We start from the raw sequence: 19,930 nt of genomic DNA, 5'->3' as shown, positions 1-19,930 counted from the left end.
GTGCAAATTTGCTTTCTCTGACAGGTATGCCACTCCACGATGGATGGACACTAAGATAGAGCTTGCATTAAGAGACCTATCTGACAGGAAGTGTTCTGGATTCTGATGTGCAAGTGTAGAATTTTTATGGCACTAACAGTTTTAGGAAAGTCAGTGGAGTCTATGGAGGATTTAGCCTTGGAATAGACCTACAGAGTCACCTATTTCCCCAGCACTTTCTATTATCTGCATGTGGAAAAGAGACTGTCCAAAGTGTTTCTGTATATGAGTTTTGACGTGGGTACAAACAGGAATGAAAACTGTTCCTCATTAAAGGACTACCAGTGGAGATGACTTTTGGAAGACTCTGTCTGCCTTCCCACACTCTGACACCTTTATCCTGTGTAGGTTCACAAACCTACACCTTTGCTATTTACGTCTCCAATTTTCCCACAGAAATTACATCCCAAACGCAAGTGCAGGAGCAGCCTGGCAACCTTTGTTCAGCTGAGCTCAAGAGGCTTGGGGGGTATCTGAAGCTCAGGTCACCCAGTGCAGCAGAACCAAGCCGGTATCTTTGCCCATCAAGGTAAGGAAGAGCTGAAATGCTCCACCCAGAGCTGATGTTGGGCCCTGGCTTTTCTCCGCTCTTCCCACTGTCCACAGCTGACAGCTAATGTGAATGCCAAAGTGTTTATTTCCAGTGGAGTGGAGTGATAATGCTCTGCTACACAGAGCTCATTTCAACGGGATGCAACAATCCCCACTTTCAGCTAACACATAATTATCTCCAGCAAAGTGCTGGTCTTTTCTCAGTATTGTTATTAACCTATTGTAAACTGAACAAGCCAGGCTCTGTCCAGAGGCTGTCCTGAGAATATGAGGGTCTGAACAGGCTTTTAGAAAACAGATCTGTGCATCAATCAACCTGCTAGAGGTCTTTTTTTCCACTAATTAAATGTCTTCCTGTCCCTTTGACCATGTTTCAATATCATCTGGTTATGACCTATTATAATCCTCATATGAATACAAAAACAGCAACAGCAAAAATGTATTTCATGCTCTGTGCACTTTGTTTCTTTCAGCTGCAGCTGCTTTTCATTGCAGTTTTTTCCCCCTTGACTACAGCATTGGTTAAAAAAAAAAAGCAATTTTCCTTTCTAAAACTTTTAACTATGTATTCGAGTCCACCAGATGCTGTAACTCTGCTTAGGGTTTTGAGGTTTTTTCCGTTTAATGAAACAAAACAAAAATTATCAGAAAGACACATGCACAGACAGAAAAAGAAAAACACCCAAGAATTAATCAGCCATTGGAACACAAAAAACCCCAAGTCCTAACCAAGCAGAATAGCATCCTGCCCAAAATAGGTCTTCATCAAGTCTCTATGTTCTCAAAAAAGATCGAGCTATACCAATTTGTGGCCATAAACATGATGTACATTAACAACTACATACTGCTTTTTACTTTTTGTAAGCCAAATAGCTGGCTCCCATACCAATGAACCAGACTTCTTCACCTTGTAATCTGACGGATACGTTTTTATCATTACATTTCCATATCTGGCTTTCTGAAAATGGACCACAGGGAAAACAGTTGTTCTTTACAAAACATATGTTTGTTTATGTGTGTACATTTGTTTCTTTCAAACAGCAAGCAGGTTTGTTTTTTTAGTTTGTTTTGTTTTGTTTTGTTTGTGTGTTTGTTTGTTTTTGTGGGTTTTTTTTGTGTGTGTGTTTTTTGTGTGGTTTTTTTTTTTTTTTCCCTGTGCAGAAATTACTTGAGTGTGGGGAAATATCTGCAGTTGCACAGGATTGGGGGGGTGGGGGGCATATACTAATGTTCACTCAGGGCACAAGAAAACAAATGAAGGAAGCTTTCAGTGAGTAATACTGTGCAGTCAAATTAAAGCAAGTCTTCTTCATTAGGATCTATCGAAATTTGCTGTCAAAAAGCCAACCGCAGTTTTTCTCTTCTGGAGAAACATTTTGTTTGCCAAAGGCTCCTTTGGCAAAAGGAAAATTACAGGAAGAAAAATCGTTGTCACTGGAGTCCAAATCCAGCTGTACTCTGTATGGTCTGTCTGAAAGTTGCAGACATCTCTCAGAAACATTTTGGTTTGGCTTGCAGGGTTCCTTTCGCTACTTCTCAAGGAAGAAGTTTAAACGCTGCCCACTTCAACCCTGCAGTGAAGCTTTCCCTCCCTCAAATGTATATGCCAAGAAAAAAAGAGAGCTAAACATGAGAGGCATTGCATACAAAAGTACTTACTACAAGCTTTAAAATCAGGACATTTCTAAAACGCTTCTTTTGTTCTCTTCCACTTGCCCCTTGCTACTTTAGTCTTTTGGGTCATGCATTTGAGGTGTTTCTCTGTGCACGTCGGATCAAACTCTTTTTTTAAAAGCGATGTAGAACTTGAAATTCGGATGTAACTAAGATCTTGGCATCAGAGATCCGCGTTAAGGGACCTGCAGACTAAGTCCCTGAGGCTGCTGCACAAGGTCTGCCCGCAGCCCCCAGTGCTGTGAGACAGTCCCCAGCCCAGAGGCTTAGGGTGTTCCCCTCGGATTTGAGTGTGAGGCTGAGCTGCCTGTTTCAATGAACATATGCGGGGTGATTCAGAGGACAGACACTCCTCCACTACCGATTATTCAGCAGCCCAACTCTTGGAGCATTTGCTGGGTTTGGGAGAGACCCAGCTCCTGCTCCTAAGGCAGCAAGGTGGCAGCCTGCAGCTGGCTCTGCCCCAGTGTGCGGGAGAGCCTGGAGCACTGGGTGCTGGGTCATTTTCCCTCCCTTGTCCCAACTGTCACCGCAAAATGACAAAGCCTTCCCTGGGACAAATTCCAGCAAAACAGCGACATTCCCAGAAACATGCCTCACCAACAAACCCCCCAAGATTTTGCTCATGCTGGCACTTTCTGATGGAAGGCAATTTTCTGATGAAAAGCGATTTTCCGGTGAAAGCATCCAGATAATTTTCACAGCAGGGATGAGTGCATGGCTCCTGTGATGTCACCCACTGTTGGAAGAGCAGCATCCCACCCTGCCCTGGAGTGCAGGCACGATCCCCTTGCCACTGACCACCCACAGACTTGGTGATTGTAACTCAGTACATCTGCCATTAAAGCTGGGGTCAGGCTGAACTTGCAGTCAGCCCCCTCTGAGTATTTCTCGTGCTCCTGAACAAAGATGATTCAGATACTGCGCAGCCTGTCCTCAAAGCTGGCTGGCTGTGAAGTCAAAGTAGCAGTTTCTGTTTTTAAAGTCACCCAGGGGCCATGAAAGGGCCCTCTGCTTCTTGCTATACACACTTTGATCAGTAACTGTGGCTGAGTTTATGCTTCATCTTCAGCCCAGCTGCTGGCAAAGGTAACCAGAGCCTTGCCTTCAGTGGGAAGGGTTGTCTCTCATGGTGTGCAGCCATGTCATGGGCACAAGGCTGCTCTGGTACAACTGTCCCTGTACAACTTGTCTTTGTTGACGAGACAGGGCAAGGACATGGGCAGAAGCTACACCTGCTTACCCCTCTGAATTTCCTCTGATCCTGAGACAGCACGGTCCCAAATCACCACTTTTCAAACCCTCTCAGCCTGCCATTTTTATCCTGCCAGCGAAGCTGCAAAATAAACAAACATAGAACACGGAGAGGAAGAAGGGAGATGACAAAAGACTATGGGCAACTGCTAGAAGGTAACTGCAGGGTATGCTAAAATACCCAGCAAGAGTCTAATTAGCTTGTGAAATTACATTATGTGCTGTTCAGTTGCAGTCACACAGCCAAGGGGCTACTGAGATGCAGCAACTTGCATGTGCCTTTCATTTCTGCCTCCAACTGCCCCTCTGACTTGCAACTATGAAGCCAAATGGTTGTGTTTATAGAAAGGCTGGAGAAGGGTCTGGGAGTCAAGGGGAGGGAAGACGAGACCACGTGCATGAGGACTTTACCCATGCACTGTGGTTGCCTATGACTAACCTGGCAGACTGAAGAGACGGGAGGCATGGATGGCATTCCTGATCTAGGAGGCTGCAGGGGGAACCAGCTGTGTATCCTTGAGTTACTCTGCCCAAACCAGAAGCAGCCCATCTCAGCCCCAAAGTGCACAACCAAAATTAGACACCTGGTGTTTCTGAGCCATAAATACGGAGCCTTGAGACCTGTTCAACTGACACTTTTTTCCCCTGAAAATGCTGTAGATGTCTTAACAGCTGACTGCATGGACTTGGCATATATATCTGAATTGTGGAGAAAGACACAGACACACCTACCTACTGGGCAAGACTGTTACTGTGATCCTAAGTCTTTCTTCCATTTCCCTGCCTCCTTCACTTACTGTTCCTGCGACAGGCAGATATATTCTTCAGTCCACTGTCCTGCTTCTTTTTGCCCCAGTAGAGTTGCTGGGAAGAATGGAAAGCAGGTAAGTAGTACTACAGATGCACAAATGCCCTTTCACTAATGCCACCTTCTGAACCAGCTCTTCTCATGCCTGCAGCCACTTTCAGGACACGTTTTTCCAAAAAGCAATAGTGTTTGTTAGAGAGGAACAAATGCTATCTGGCTCTACTTTATGGAGAGCAACCAAAAACTAAAATCAGCAAGAAGCAAGAAACACAGAGAGAGAAAAAAACAGATCATAAAATATCTATGAAACAGAACGCCATAAACTTGCCTGATGCCTATCAGGAACAGCACAGTACCTCACCCAGAGAGGCTGGGGGGTGAAATGTCGAGACATCCAATGTCTTAAAACTCCGTGGACTCTGTGACCATGTCTGGCAGCACCTTGAGGGAACAGTATGTTCTCCAGCAGGCAGCTGCTACTATCTTCCACTCTGATCACACCACGCACCAGTGGAGAGGGGCTATCAGGAGTGATATACCCTGGGTAACATTTCCTTTGCTACATTCTTACTGCCTGGTGACCTCCTTTTGGGCTGCTGTTCCCTTCACTTTGTATTTCTTTGGTTCATAATCTGCTTCACCACAATATATACACCAAGCTCCTCAATCTGTGTGTTTCACCCTTGAAACAAGCCCTGATACCAACTCCTTCTTGATTACCAAACACACCCCTGTAAAACAACAAACACTTGCATCTGACGCTTGCTGACAGGTCCCATATTACATGTGAAGGATTTGATTTGTTCAGGAACCACCCACGTTCAACAAAGTAGATTCAAACTGGAGTGAGTTGGGACAGTAGCCCAAAGTTACTTGGATGGCTAGTGGAGTGGAAAACCTGTCTTGAAAACAGACAGTTAAATGCATTTGGCTCGGTTACCATCATCAAATGAAGGCAGACACGTTTTCTGTCTATGAATATACCAAGGGAACGAAGAGAAGCGCTGTTCAGTGGCTGTCAGATGTTCTCATTCAGGTCTACCTGGACCTGGTGAAAGTACTGCTATATCCATCTACTTGCTACCTGTCTGTTAACAATCCACAGCTCGGAGATCTTTTAAGATAAAGCTTCTCGGTTTCTGGGAATGGTGGTGTTGTAGCTCCCATGACAACAGGGGTCTGCACTCACCTCAGAGGACCCCTCCAAGTCCTACTTGCCTATAATGTTCAACTGGCAAAGGAAAGCCAGACCACAGCCCCTTGTCTTTGCCCTGCAGCAGGCCCCTCTGTGGGAAACACCCATGGGTGACACAGCTGTCCAGGTGCACCCACAATTCCTGCACAGCCTGCTGTGCTTGGACCAGGCACGACCTGCCCAGCCCGGCCTCAGGGGGCTGTTCAGCACAGAGGATTTGTTTATGAGAGTCACTGCCAGGGAGACAGGCAGTAAGGCAAGAAAAAAAAAGAGATTACTTCACCAAGCCACGGTGTCCTGCAAAGAACAGCTTCAATTTAGAAACACTGATGTTCTTAGTATTTCTGACTAAAGTTACCTCGGAATTTTCTATTTTCCAGATTTCCAGAATGTTTTTCTTTGGTTTGGCCTATTTTTTCACTGAAATTGAAAGTAAAAAAAACCTCAAGAGAATAATGAAGCACCAGGAGCCTCCTTGCTGGCAAGCGTCCCCCTCTTTCCCTGATTTTACACAAACTAGAAATCTTCCTGCTCAGTGCCCTCTCTTTTCTAGCTGTGATAGTCATCAGAGCCTTAGAAGCTACAATGTTGTTCTTTTTTAAAAATCCAGTATCCGTAAATTTAAGAAAATGCTTCATCCTGAGCTTTCACATAAAGAAACATTGCAACTTACCAAATCTGATTTCTGAAGAGTTGTATTTTCCATCCTAGCGCTCTGAAAACAAGACAGACTCAGTTCTCTCTTGGAAAAACTTGAACAATGGCACTTGGCACTTAGAGCACACCTGCTCCTCAGAGATATGGCAGGATTGCAGAAATAAAGATGAGGGTTATCTCCCGTAAGTGGCAGCATCAATCAAAACGCTGCAGAAACAGAGCAGGGACAGAGTTCTTGCCAAGGGCACTTAGGAGCAGTGGGAACACTTTCCCAAAGGAATGACAATACCTGCACCCCACACTCCTCTGAAAGGACCAGCCCAAGAGAGACAGGGCTGTGTGACAAAGCAGTGGCATTTCCAGTGCTTTCACACCTACCCAGCACCTGGGAAAAGGTGGTGATGTGGTGGCACCTGGCTGTGCTCACAGATACCTGCAGATGCAAAGCACCTGGAACTGTGGTCTTCCTAAACCCAACATCCTCTTCCTTTTTCTTCTCCTCAAGCTTGTCTCACACTAAAAAAGAATCTCAGTCTTGTTCTCTCTCTCTCACTTACTAATCATATTAAAAGAATAACTGACTCTTAACAGCATTTTAAAGTACATATTCCCTCTCATTTCTCCCAGTTTCTCCATTCTTTCAAGCGCCTGTTTTTCAAGCTCTTATCCTCCTGCCTCCCACTCACTGCTGGTTCCATTTTACTGACCCACATTAATTTTTCTGGTTCCTGCAGCCCTGTAACCTGATATAAGAGTTGGGAGTGCCTGGGTTTTTTTGGGTTTTTTGTTTGTTTGTTTGTTTGTTTGTTTTTAAGGAAAAGAGGACAGAGTCAAGCTTACCGTTTTGCCCTTTTACTTTTTTTCCCAAACCTGTACTCCCCCCGCTCACTTTCCCTTTATACTCTTATCTGAAAGCAAGTGAAGGATTTGCCTATGTTGCCTGCGGGTAGATTTGCTCTCCTGCTGGTAGCAGCTCAGGCGCAGCTGGCACTCATCTCCCACATTGCCCTTGCACTGAAAGGCTGGAAGTTGTGCTGCTGCACTTGCACAGAGGATGGATTTTTACAAGGTGGATCTGACCACACACCCTCTCATATTCTCTCTCTCTGCTCAAGGCAACAGTAAGAACAGTGCTTTCTGTGACAGCAGTGCAGAATATAAGAACCTACCTTAAAATACCCAATATTTCTACTGTGTATGAAGGCAACAAGCTGCAGACTGGGAGAAAATATCTGCAGCATCTGCTTACAGGCAGTCAGCGCGGAGACCTTTTGGGAGGGTGCTGCAGTTTCTCTTCTCATCATCTCTATCCAGCGTAGCGTGTGCCAATTTTCCTACACGGCTCAGGATGCATTGGATGGCTGAGACCATCACACTGTTTTCTGTATTTCCTATTTGAACACAGGCTCAGGAAATGAGATGGAGCAGAGGGAAAGGGAGTGTTTGTGTGTGTGTGTGTGTATGTGACTGTAGGGAAAGGTGAGGGTAGAGCGAGTGAACCATCAGAGGGGTGGGCTGGCACATATCCTGGTGAACAGCCCGTTCTGGCTGGGGCTAAGCCCCACCAATAGCATGTCCCACCCCCTGTGGCACCCCCTACAAACACAGTCAGTGCTGGACAAGATACCTTGGTTAGGATGCTGCTTTCACTGGACCAGACTCATGCCATGTCACTCCTCTTCAGACAACTTCCAGGCTTCTGACTTTTTTCTGGCTGCCCCCACCTTTAATCACAATTATGAACTGTCACTGCTTATTTCATCTTCCAAATGCCTTCAGGTCTGAATATGCATGAGGACCAAGGAAGTCCCAGACATACAGCATCATCCTCACTGGCACCTCCTGCACCAGCGAGTCAGGGACAGGAGGGCAATTGCTCACCGACCTGTAAGCTCAGAGGAGGCTCTTGAGCTGATCCCCTGTGGAGCAGAGGATCTTGCCAAGTGGCCCATGAATCATACACATGGCTTCAACTGAGCTGAGCTGTAATGTTTAGAAAGACTGACAGGATGTATTTAAAAAACTCTATGAGATGTATGCAAGCACGTCTAGATAAATGGTTTCCATTGTTAATTACCCACACAGTAACATACTTTAATTTAGAGCATGAGTCTGTCTAGCCGCAGGTTTCAGTTATTGTGATTCTCTTATTGTGATTCTCAGTACATTAAAACCTCTTCTATTGTCTCATTATAAAGCAGAACTTTCAGATTTTAAATAATTTTTTTCAACTGCCTGCTTAATGGATACCAATCTGGACAGTGTCCAAAGCCTCACGCTTTGTCTCTTAACTAGCATGTCAGATGGGAAATTGTGTACAGTCAGCAGTCCACCAGGGTCTCCAAATCCTTAGAGTCCCCACTTTCCAAAGGACTCTTTTGTCCCAGGGCCTTTAGGCTTTCTGTGCTTAGAGGTTGCACTCTCTGCTGGTGGCCATGCAGTTACCTTCCCATGTTCAAATCAGTTCAGTTGACTGTGCCAGATACTTCTAATGTGCCATTTCCTGCACATTTCATTCGAAATTGCTTTATCTTTCCTCCCAGATCACCAGCAGAACACCTAAGTAGCTCTGGGCCAACACCAGAGGCACTTGCTTGCCTTTCTGCATGCACTGTCACTGGATGATGATGTCTCATGTTGGTTTTCTGCTACCACGAGATCAGAGAGAAATTTTTAAAACATTTAATATGGAAGGTAAGTTTTTGAAACATGCCTTTTTCCTAAGGAAGAATGTTATGTGGCACCAGTTCCAATGTTTTACAGAAGTACTTACATCAGAAGTTATTTTCTTCTGAAAACTTTATAACCTGAAAAAAATTATACTAAATTTGATTAATGTTCTACATAGACCACAATTAACTATGCTCTCATCCTCAAAAATGTGGCTGATTGTACTCAGTACCATCTTTTTGATGTTTTTACTTGGAGCTAATACCATGCTTACCTTTAGAAAATCCAACAGCCCCTAAAGTTTTCTCCTGGTACTTTCTCAAGTCTTTATTTAAAAATTATTGCAATAAATTGTATAACTTCCCCCCTCCCCCCCATTTGTATACCACTCTTCTAGCTCAATTTGTCTTGAATCTAAAGGTCTCCATGGACACTGCAGCAAGCCCCCAATTTCAAAAACTTTCATATTTCATCTCGATTGCCACATTTTAAGCAATGAAAATGCAAGCATTTATAAAGCTGAATGATTTAGTGCAATTTTTCTAAGTGCCACACACATGAATCAGCTCATTACCTCAGCCTAGCTATATGAGGTCTAGCCAAATGTAAATCTGTTTGCTTTCTTTCATTCCAAACCTCCAGAAATGAACGCAGCATATCCTGGAGCTCTGAGATGAAATTTCCAGATGATATTTTTATTACAAATAAATGAACAATTTCTCTCTCTCAGAACACTGGGACTGTGCTCAATAAGCCCACAGAGCACAAGCTCTCTTGCAAAAGTCAGTGGAGCAATCTACGGAGTACAAGAAGCTGTGCTGTACCCCCAGGATGTTACACAGCAGGCTATGATGAGTAGCTCTAGTAATTTTCCAAACATGTCTGGAGGCCAAGTTACTATTACCATGAGATTGCTCTGGAGACCCCCTGGGTGATTTACCTGGAAATCTGGAGAATAAACATAGTGGTAGGTATAGATAGCTTTGGTGGTGGAACCAGAGATATGAAAAGAAATTAAACATGGGGCATATTTTGCTGAGTGAGCCACATTGCACCAAACGTAAACCAGTTAACAATGTAACGAAGTTACCAATGTTCTTATGAAAGAGTTTTAACTGTTTAATTATTTACCAGTAATGTTACATTGCAGCATACTTATACAATATTTAAAAGAAGACCCAAGCCTGCTATTTATTAATGAGAAGATATTCCATAGACTAAAAGAGTTCACTGGCACAGAATAAAGTTATTAAAAAGTCAACAGGAATTTTATTTTAGTCAACTCTTGCCTCATCTCCAAGTAATACAGAGGAATGCACTCCTTTTTTTTTTTTTTTTTTCCCCTTCTAACCCTAAAACACTGCAGAGACTCTCAGGTGGCTCCCAAAGTCTATATTGTTACCTACTGTCGTCTAAATCTTATCTTCCAGGGAAGCTCCTTGACCCATTTTCTCTTTACTTGGGAAAAACAACCCAACAGAAGATGCTGCAAGTTGTTGAGAGTCAGGCATGAACAGCTTTAGGCAGTGACCTTGCTGAAAGGGGGAATTTTGAGCAGAAGGTCTGCAGGCTCACTGAGGGACTCGGTGTAAACAGTGCTGTGTCCCCACCTACAATCCAAAAGCAACTCTTAGTGAAAGAAAATACAGCATTCCTCTTAACCCTCCTGATACAACAGAGAAAGACTTTCTTACTGGGACCATGTTTCCTTTATCTTCTCTTGAAGAAGCTACCACGATGGAACAACTAGGTGTGTTAGTTAAAGATGCATACCACTCCAAAAGCCCCCACAGAACTTGACATTCAAGTTTTAGATTGAGCAGTCCAGAGGTTCTTGACTCCTTGACTTTAAAGCTGTCTGTGTGGCACACAGAAGCAACATCACTTCATCAAACCCCATCACTCTCAACAGCTTTCAGACAAACCAGAAGTGTCTGAAAGACAAATTGCACAGCAAATTTCCCTGACCATCAGAGAGGAGCTGGGAGAGGAGCTATGATGACTCAGACTTACAAACTTTGTAGTTACTCTTCAGTTTTGGACTCTGAGGATAACACACAGTAATTTCATCTTGCATGAACTAAGTTGGTCCAACTTGTGAAAAGAGTTTCCTTGCTTAGAAACACAGCTTGCAGACTGAGGCACAAAGAGTGTGCCCATGCACCTGAACACCAGGCTGAGGTAGTTTTTATTTGTTTTATTATGATGGTCATAGACATGAAGATGTTCTGTCACAAAGCATTCACAATCTAAGGGCAGGATTACACAAAACAGGTGATGGAACCAGACAAAGCCAGTTGAGAACCTCAGCAAGAAAGCAAACTTTTGCACATTGCCAGTGACTGAAGCCATGGGTAAAAGATGCTCTCAGGGCTTGTGATTTGTTATGTGTTACCATTTTGATTTAAGTACTATCTGAGGAGAAAACCTACTTTAAGCTTGTGAAAGGAAATAAAAAAAAAAAAAAAAGAAACACTGCACTTTTAGTTAAAATACTGTTCTGCAGTGCTCTGAGTGCTACATCCCTTAAGCAAGGACATGTGAATGTGAAACTATGAATCTCCTGTGTCTGTAGGAACTCCCTTGTGCACGACGCAGAAAAGGCAGGTGACGATTGCAAGGGAGTCATTTGGCTTTTCCCTGGCTTCCAGACAGCTGTGGCCTGAAGTGTCTGGAGCAAACACAAAATGCAAAAAGGATCAATATAGGCGACAGGTACAGTAGATCAGTTCAGATGCCAAAACTGGTGATACTGTTACAGCTCATAATTTTTGCATTTAAACAGCAGAGCTGAGAAAACGATAGAACGAATTCTCAGATGATCCCCTGGGGAAATTATTTAGTCCAATTCCCCAAGATTCTTTTTATAAAAAGTCACCCTCAGTGCCTATACACTATAAATAGTTATCTGTAATACCAGCAGGGAGATTTTTTTTTTTTTTAATACATGGTTTTTGTTGACTGTGCTGTAATTTCTAGAACAGTTTATTCCACAAAGAAAGGAAAAACACAAGCTGCAGTTTATTAAGATTTCCATTCATGAAAACAAACCATCTATGAATCACATGAGGCTCCAAGTTAAAATCAAGGTCTTGTTATCACATGCAGAACAACAATTGAACAGTCAGAGGAGAGAGAAAGTGGTAAAAATGAACTCTCCAGTAATGAAGAGCTTAATTCCAGAGTCTCAAGCAGAGTACCCTTTTAGGCACCACCACCAATTGTTTTACTCCCTTACATTACTTTTCACCAAAATAAGTAAATGATTTAATGTAAAAAAGTGTTATCCCCACCTAGAAGTATCCCAAACTGCAAGAGTTTTGACATAAGATAGTATTCAACAAAATAGCATTTCTGACACACTGAGGACCTGAATCTTGTTTGTGTTCCTATTTAGGTACCTACTTAAATTATAAACCTAATAAAATCAATAGTTACAACTACAGAATCACAGAATGGTTGAGGTTGCATGGGACCTGTGGAGATCACCTGGTCCATCCCATTCTACCTGCTCAAACAGGGCTACATAGTTGTCCAGGACTGTGTCTAGGCGGCTTTTGAATATCTCCAAGGATAGATATGCTACAACCTCCCTGGGCAACCTGCACCGGTGCTTGGCCACCCTCACAATGAAAAGGTATTTCAGAGATAAATGCCTGTGTTTGGGTCCATCCCCTCTGGTCCTGTCACTGGACACCACTGCAAAGAGCCTGGTTCGGTCCTCTGTGAGCCCTCCCTGCAGATATTTCTACACATGGATCAGATCTCCCTGAGCCTTCTCTTCTCCAGTCTAAACAGTCCCAGCTCTCACAGCCTTTTCTATAGGAGAGGTGCTCCAGTCCTTCCATCATCTTCATGGCTCTACACTGGACTTTGTCCACTCTGCCTGTATCTCTCTTGCACTTGGGGACCCAGAACTGGACACAGAGCTCCAGGTGTGGCCTCACCAGCGCTGAGCAGAGAGGAAAAACACCTACCTCGACCTGCTGGCAATACTTTGCCCAGGATACCAGTAGCCTTCTTTGCTGCAAGAGCACATTGCTGGCTCATGGTCAACTTGGTGCCCACCCAACCCCCACGTCCTACTCCGCTGAGCTCCTTTCCATCTGGATGGCCTCCAGTGTGTACTGGCACGAAGGCCTGTTCCTTGCCAGGTGCATTTCTCCTTGCTGAGCTTGCTGAGGTTCCACAGGCTCCCTAATCCCATCTCTCCAGCTTGGCAAGATCATTCAGGAGAACAGCAGAACAACTGTTTGGCCAATCAGTCACTCGCCTAAAGTTCCTATTGTCAGCAGACTTGTTGCAGGTACACTCTGCTTCATCCTCCAGGCCACTAAATAAAGATGTCTAACAGGACTGGACCCAGTACAGACCCCTGGGGTATGCTATTTATTCAGTGGCCTCCAACTAGTCTTCGTGTCACTGATCACCATGCTCAGGGCACGGCCATTCAGGCAGTTTTCAATCCATCTCACTGTCTGCTCATGCACCCCTTACAGCAACAGCTTGTCTATGAAAAGCTATTGAGAATGATTATACAAGACTCTCTTAACCTTGTCTGAGATTACTTTTGTGTGTACCTTTGTGAAATGAAATCCTTAGTCACAAGATTGTTTAAAATACACATTCACGATTTCTCTGTTCCCCATCCTCGACATTACGAAAGTTGAAGAACAGTGTGTAAATTAAGCTTAGAAGGCTAAATGGTTTTGGCTTCTTTATGAGCTATTATTAACTTCATTATTTATAAATCTCTCTTTTTGTTGTAATGTTCTTTAGCTGAAGGTTATTGAACTGTAACTTCCTATCCCAGCATCTTTAATTAGGCCAGCTTTTCCCAGCATGTTAGGAAGCACGGTGAAGAAGGAACCACCACAGAATCTCAGAATATGCTGAGTTGGAAGGGACCCACAAGAATCACTGAGTCCAACTCCTGGCCCTGCACAGGACCATTCCCGAGGGTCACACGATGTGCCCAAGCATGTCATCCAAATGCTTCTTGAACTCTGGCAGGCTCGGTGCTATGACCTCTTCCCTGGGGAGCCTCTTCCAGCACCCAACCGCTGATCTGCTTCTCCTGTTTTACGCTGTGGGGCTACAAATGATTGAGCTCAGGCCTATAAATGCTTTTGTGAATCAGGAGAAAATATTTGGTGGTAATGTCTGAGCTCGCTACCTTTTCTTCTGTGGTGAGGAAGGTTGTCTAACGAAAGAAATAAGATTTCTTCTTCAGATAGAAACAGTCAGCATTTCTGTTTTTAACAAGAAAAAAACGAAGGCTTTAGTATAGTGACCATCTGGCTTCCAGCTGAATCTCTCAATGTGTTTTGGTTGTTCAGCTCCTACAGTGTGTTTAAAGCTTTTGCTGTAATTTATCCCCAACTGGTTTAAGACTCCTCTGATGTATTGGCTGCTTTCCTTAAGCCACTCAATGCCTGCCATTTGTTTACAGAGTTGAGAATCCCACTTAAAGGTATCACGTGCCTAAAATGCCTTAATGATACTCTATGCCTCTGGATATTTTTATGTCTTGGAGATGACTTCTGTGGTGGTCTTGAAAGAACTCATTGACTGAGGGCTCCTGCTGTGACTCTGTCTCAGCAGATTTTACCTTCAGAGAAGATTTTTCATCACTAAATCTAAATCTTACATGGAAATCTCCCATTCTGAAAATTTTGAAATAAAAAAAATATCATTGTCCCATTACTTTACTCAGAAGAAAGTGACTGTCTTCACAGATTTGTTTTCTTTATACATTTGAAATGTCCCTTTCCTGAAATTTCCAGAAGCAGCTATTATACATATGACTGGATCAGTGTGGTTTTTTTTTTATTATTATTTAATCAGGAAATAAAAGCTAAATGAAAAAAAATTGACAAAATATATGTCCTAGTTCGGTAAGTAAAACATAATTTAGTATCTGATTCTGTTAAATTTACTGATAATTGTGCAGTATCTGCACAATTATCCAAAAGAGTAATACTTCAGTATTACTTCCCCAAAAAAGTAATACTTCCCCAAGAGTAATACTCAAGGTGGATCAAGGTGACCATTAGTAAGAACAAGACATATACAGGACAGGGGAACACGATCCTTCCCATTCTTGTTAAACCACTGGGGATTGCCACTGTCATCCAGAACATCTGGACCATTTAATAAAGTTAGCAAAATGTATGACTGAGTCTTCTGCTGTATTTTAAAAGAGATAGGCAGGCACCTTAAATAATTTCCTCACCCACCTGGTCATTACTTCTAACTTTCATGGTCCCAAGGACTGCATCTTGTGTGAGGTCATTTACACCTCTGCAGGACATCACTGGGTGTGACAGCTCGTCCATTCAGAAAGCATTTAAAGGATCAGGGTATGGAAAGTTGCCCTCCCCAGAAAAACCCCAGCATGGGCTTTTTCACGATTGGTTCCTCTGTCTTTCCCTGAAGCAATAACAGGAGAGATAGATGGCACATGGAGCTTTTGTTTTCTGTGAAAACACCAGCTCAAGGAAAAGGTGACTGTTTGTTAGCCAGCGCACCCACGACAGCTCTGACACAGAACACAACAACAGGAATGCCAGCCAGAAAGCCTGGAAAACGTACACACTGAGCATGGGGTGTCCTTGAAGAAGTATTTACTGTTTATCTGTTTCTTAGTCAGGAAGGATGCACATCCATTTTCTGCTTGTTAGGAGACTGCACAACCAGACCAAAGAACTAATGCTGGGCACAAATTTTAATCTAGATACTGGGACACAGCTCAGGATGATTAACTTACGAGTTTGAACTCACATGAGCTCTCTGCTCTCCACACCTGTTACCTGAAGAGCTGCATTGGCTTGCTCAGCCACACAGAGAGTACACATAAGGAGTCTGCAGCCCAGGTCTCTGACCCTACAAGTGATTCCATGTGGGCAGATGCCTGGCTCCTTACCCAGCCAGAAGCGATCCTTCACCTGTCCCCTGGGCGAGAGAGCCACCTCTGTCTCAAACAAAATAACCCTTTCCAGTCTGTACGCAGACCTGTGCAAAGGGCAGAACGAAGACTGTCTGCAGGAGCTCTGCGTTTTTAGGATTTAAGGACACAGAAAAATGTAGGAGAATTTATTCTGATCTTCTCTGCGTTTCACCTTTGTAACTTGATCTGCGATTGGTAATTTACTTTTGATTGGAGTAGAGTGTGTTTAGCTGAAGGCTACCTACCAGGAGGGCACTGAGCTTTGAACTGAAAAAGTCTAAAAATACAAAATTCACTAATTCTCTTCCTGGTCTGTCCCAGTAATTAATCACCGTGGTATTAAATATTGGCATATAGTTTCCCATATGAATTTCCCAGGATTCAGTTTTTATCCATGCATCATCTCCTTGCTTAATTTAAAGGTCTTTTAGATGATACAGTTCTCCTCCCCTCGTAAAAAAAAAAACACTTATGTGCTTAATCCACTCACCTTCCTTCCAATAATGTAAATTAACAAATTTGTTAATGTAAATTAACAAAAATGTAATTAAGTTTCTTACTGTATGGCATTTTCTACAGGTGTCTAAGGCGTACACTTTTTCAAAACACTATTAAAAATAGTGATGTGAGGGTAGGCTGCAGTATTCTAATGCCAGCCTCACCAGTGCTGCATACAGGCACAAGAAATCTTCCAGCTTCTAACCACTGCTCCTCAGCTTAGACACTGAAGGGTGACATTAACTCTTCTGACTTTATCCTGCCATAGGAACTTACAGTAGCTGTACCCTAAATCCTATTTAGAATCTCATTTTGGGAGTCAGACTCTGCTTTTAGAAGAGCAAGTCTGCTTACATCTTTATTGCACAATTTGACTACGAAAATGTGCTATTTCTAATGGTGCCAGCTTACCAGAAAATCCAGGATTCTTTCATACTCTTGCTTTATCCTCACTATTACCCTGCTGCACCCAACAGAAAATTATGAGCCTATTATTATGACTCCCTATTTATGTTTAGACCATTAATAACAATATAAGGTGCCTAACCTTTGGGAATTCTAAAAGTAATTGCTCAGCTCTCACTTAAACCCAGGAACATGTGAACACTCAATACACCTCAGTTTTCAACAGTAGAATATCCCTTGTGCTTAGAATTCCAAGATACTGGAGAACTGATGGTTAGTTAGAGTAAAAGGCATGTGTTTTGGAAATGATATTTCTTTTAAAATTATTAGGACAATATAATGTTAATTAGTACCCAGTACTACTGTCCTCAAATTTTAAACCATAAAAAGCCTCTTAAACAGAGATCTTATAATAAATCATGTATCAATTAACATACCAAATGTTTTATCTTTTTATTTGGTTGCTACTGAGTGAGTCTGATCCTAAATCAAAATACTCGGTTGATACATAACCTGAACAGACCTGGCAAGCAAAGGGTGGATTAAACTGCACGTGAGGTAATCAGCCAAATGCAGAGGCTGCAGTGGCTGGACCCATCTTCCATCAGCATACATTTTATTTCCAATGCAGCAAAGCAGTAAATGACCATCCTCTTTTCCGCTAGTGGCACCGGGGGACGACCCATCCAGCCCCTGGATGTTGGCACACAGGGAGAAAGTGCTGCTTCCAGGAGAGCTCAACCTTTAGCTGAGAGGCAGAGAACTTCATGGGGTGAAGTACTGTCTTAGTAAGTTCAAAACCACATTTAATGACCACGGGGCTGGGAAATAAGCCCACGCATTTAGTGTCAAGCTTGGACTTGGGTAAAACTAGAGAGGCCGTGAACTCTTCAGAACATCCCCACCTCACAGGCCCCTCAGACTGCGTTTCAGCCCACATGTAAATAAAACATGATGTCCTCCTCTATCATTTTTCAGATAGCTCTCACTGGCCTACATAGAATTAATCCTAGGAAAGTGAACTGCTTGCACAGAAAAAAAGGGACTAAACCCTTAGGAAATTTGGTGAACTAAAGAATAAACAAAGTATATGTAAGATTTGATTTTCAAGGGCATAAATCATCCACAGCTTACACTTGAGAATACTAAACACATCTGAAAATTGGGACAATTGCTCTGTTTCTGCTGTTAAGTTGCTGCCTCAGCTTCCTTGGCCTTTATCTCACCCTGTAACATCAGAATACTTTAGATATGGTTTTTACACTGGGGTACTGAGAGTTCATTCAAAGTGTTAAAGTACCCTTAGGGAAAATTGCTCTGTTAACTCTAAACCTAACCTCGAAACATTAAGCCACAAGCAAGGCTGATTTTTATCCCCACAATAGCTGGTTTTGTCATCTGGTTAGAGACGTCAGAAAACAAATCTGTTGGGTAAAGCTATCCACTGCTGTGAACTGACAAAGCCGTTCTGGCAAGGCAGCATTTGGCCCAATCTTCCCTCAGTTTGAAGTGACATAATGCTTTCTGTGCTCTACCCCAGACACCCCTCTGCACCTTATGTACTGAACGAAATACCTGCGTATTTGCTGGAATGGTTTTGCCCGAGGAGACAAAAAGCAAAACGCGCTTCACTCCGAAAAAAAGCTGCACTCACCCGATCTTCTTCCTCTCTGACGTCTGGCATGGTGCTGATGCAGAGGCTGACCGCAGTGATGGCAACAAAGGAGATCGAAATACAAGCAAAGATCTTCCCTGGGATCCCTGAGTGGGGGTTCTCCACCATATCCCTGAGCTTCCTCATGCACAAACTCAGTCGGCTATTGTCCTGGAAGGCACATTGCGCGGTTTCACTAAATCCCATCTCCCTTTCGAACAGCCTGGCCTCAGCTGCCTCTTCCTCTTTCTGCCGCAATCTCTTTTTACAGCACCACTCCAGGTGGTCCTCTTCTATCCCCCAGTACACAAGCTCCTCCTGGAAAGAAAGAGCGCACATCTCCCGGAGAAGCCTCAGCTTCCCAGCTGTCAGGAACGTCATGATCGTCCTGAAGGCACTAGGATTACGGTCAAAAAAAAACTCGTTGCAGCTAACATCATAATCATCGCAGACGTTCATGATCTCATCGTAGTTGTTGCAAGACTTTAGCTTCCCAAGCCTGGTCAAGGGGCAGTTCTCCAAGGTGGTCCACGGAACTTTGTATTTAATACCGCCTACATTGATGATCACGAACCTGGACCTGTCATCCAGGCGGGCTAAGCAGCATAAGTCTTCTCCAGGATGCAGAAGTTTGGCCTTTTTGTAGAAGAATCCTTTCTTGGTTTGCACTTCACACAGGTTTTCCAAGTTGTTGAAGGAGTAAGTGCTGAACTCAGGATCTGCATTCCCAGTGAGCAGTGCCATTTCGTGATACATCTGCTGAGTCCATAGGGAGGTTGAGGCTACTCAAACAAAAGCATCTGAAGCTTGACCAGAAAGTCTATCTGTAAAAAAAGAATTTTAAAATTACAATAAAAGTAGGACATGGTTAGATGATAAACAATCCTGTCGTCTCAGCTCCAGGAAACTTTTCTCCACGACATTATTTTCCCCCCTATTATTTTAGGGGTGTCTTTGCTAGATAGTTGCTTGGGGAAAGAACCTGAAGCACAATCAGGTCAGTAGCCATGTTGATACTTCAAGAGGGTTTAGTCAGTGAAGGAATTTACATTTTTAGCAACTTAATAAAGAAGCTTAGTTGTAAATTTTTTATTGTTATTTTGGCCCATCTACATAACGTTTCTATTACAAAAAGCCTGTAGTGCGAGGATAAAACGGGCACCTACAGTACAGTCAGAAATGTAAACGCAGAAATGTGGGTAATTCCCAATTTAAATTCACCATGTCTAGGTAGCAATAGCAATGAATATCTGGGAGCTGAGAATCCAGCCTACAGCCAGCACCCAGGTTTGGGTGCTTGAACCTCCATAGCACTATGGAGATTCATTGCCACTGGTACCCCAGCTAATTGGATTAAAGTTATATTAGGAGTATCTACCTGAGGAGCCCCACTTCTAAAGGTAAGCTTTTGTTCTGTGCTGGGGTACCTGCCTTCCTGACTACTGACAGCTCCGGTAGGAAGGTGGGCATGCTGTGTCTGAGCCAAAACCAGAGCTTGCCCGGGACCCTGGAGCTGCTGGAGGCTCTTCTGTGGGTTTGGCTGTGGGAGATGGAGGGGGTGCCAAGCAGCCTGGC

The 19,930-nt window shown here is 43.4% G+C and overlaps 1 protein-coding gene across 2 annotated transcripts in view; it reads right to left on the bottom strand.

Moving 5' to 3' along the window:
* The window catches only part of KCNG2 (potassium voltage-gated channel modifier subfamily G member 2), a 55,178-nt gene that overhangs the window by 4,888 nt on the left and 30,360 nt on the right, over window positions 1-19,930 (bottom strand). For both annotated transcript variants that reach the window (XM_027886565.1, XM_027886567.1), the window contains exon 2: window positions 18,356-19,179. In XM_027886565.1, coding sequence (XP_027742366.1) covers window positions 18,356-19,111 — 756 coding nt within the window. In that variant the 5' untranslated portion in view covers window positions 19,112-19,179. The remainder of the gene's footprint in view (window positions 1-18,355; window positions 19,180-19,930) is intronic.

The sequence above is a fragment of the Empidonax traillii genome, unplaced genomic scaffold (genome assembly GCF_003031625.1).
Source record: "Empidonax traillii isolate 1590-97213 ecotype Southwest subspecies unplaced genomic scaffold, ASM303162v1 scaffold189:size1549363, whole genome shotgun sequence".
NCBI lineage: Eukaryota > Metazoa > Chordata > Aves > Passeriformes > Tyrannidae > Empidonax > Empidonax traillii.
This window is presented reverse-complemented; position numbering and strand designations above follow the sequence as displayed.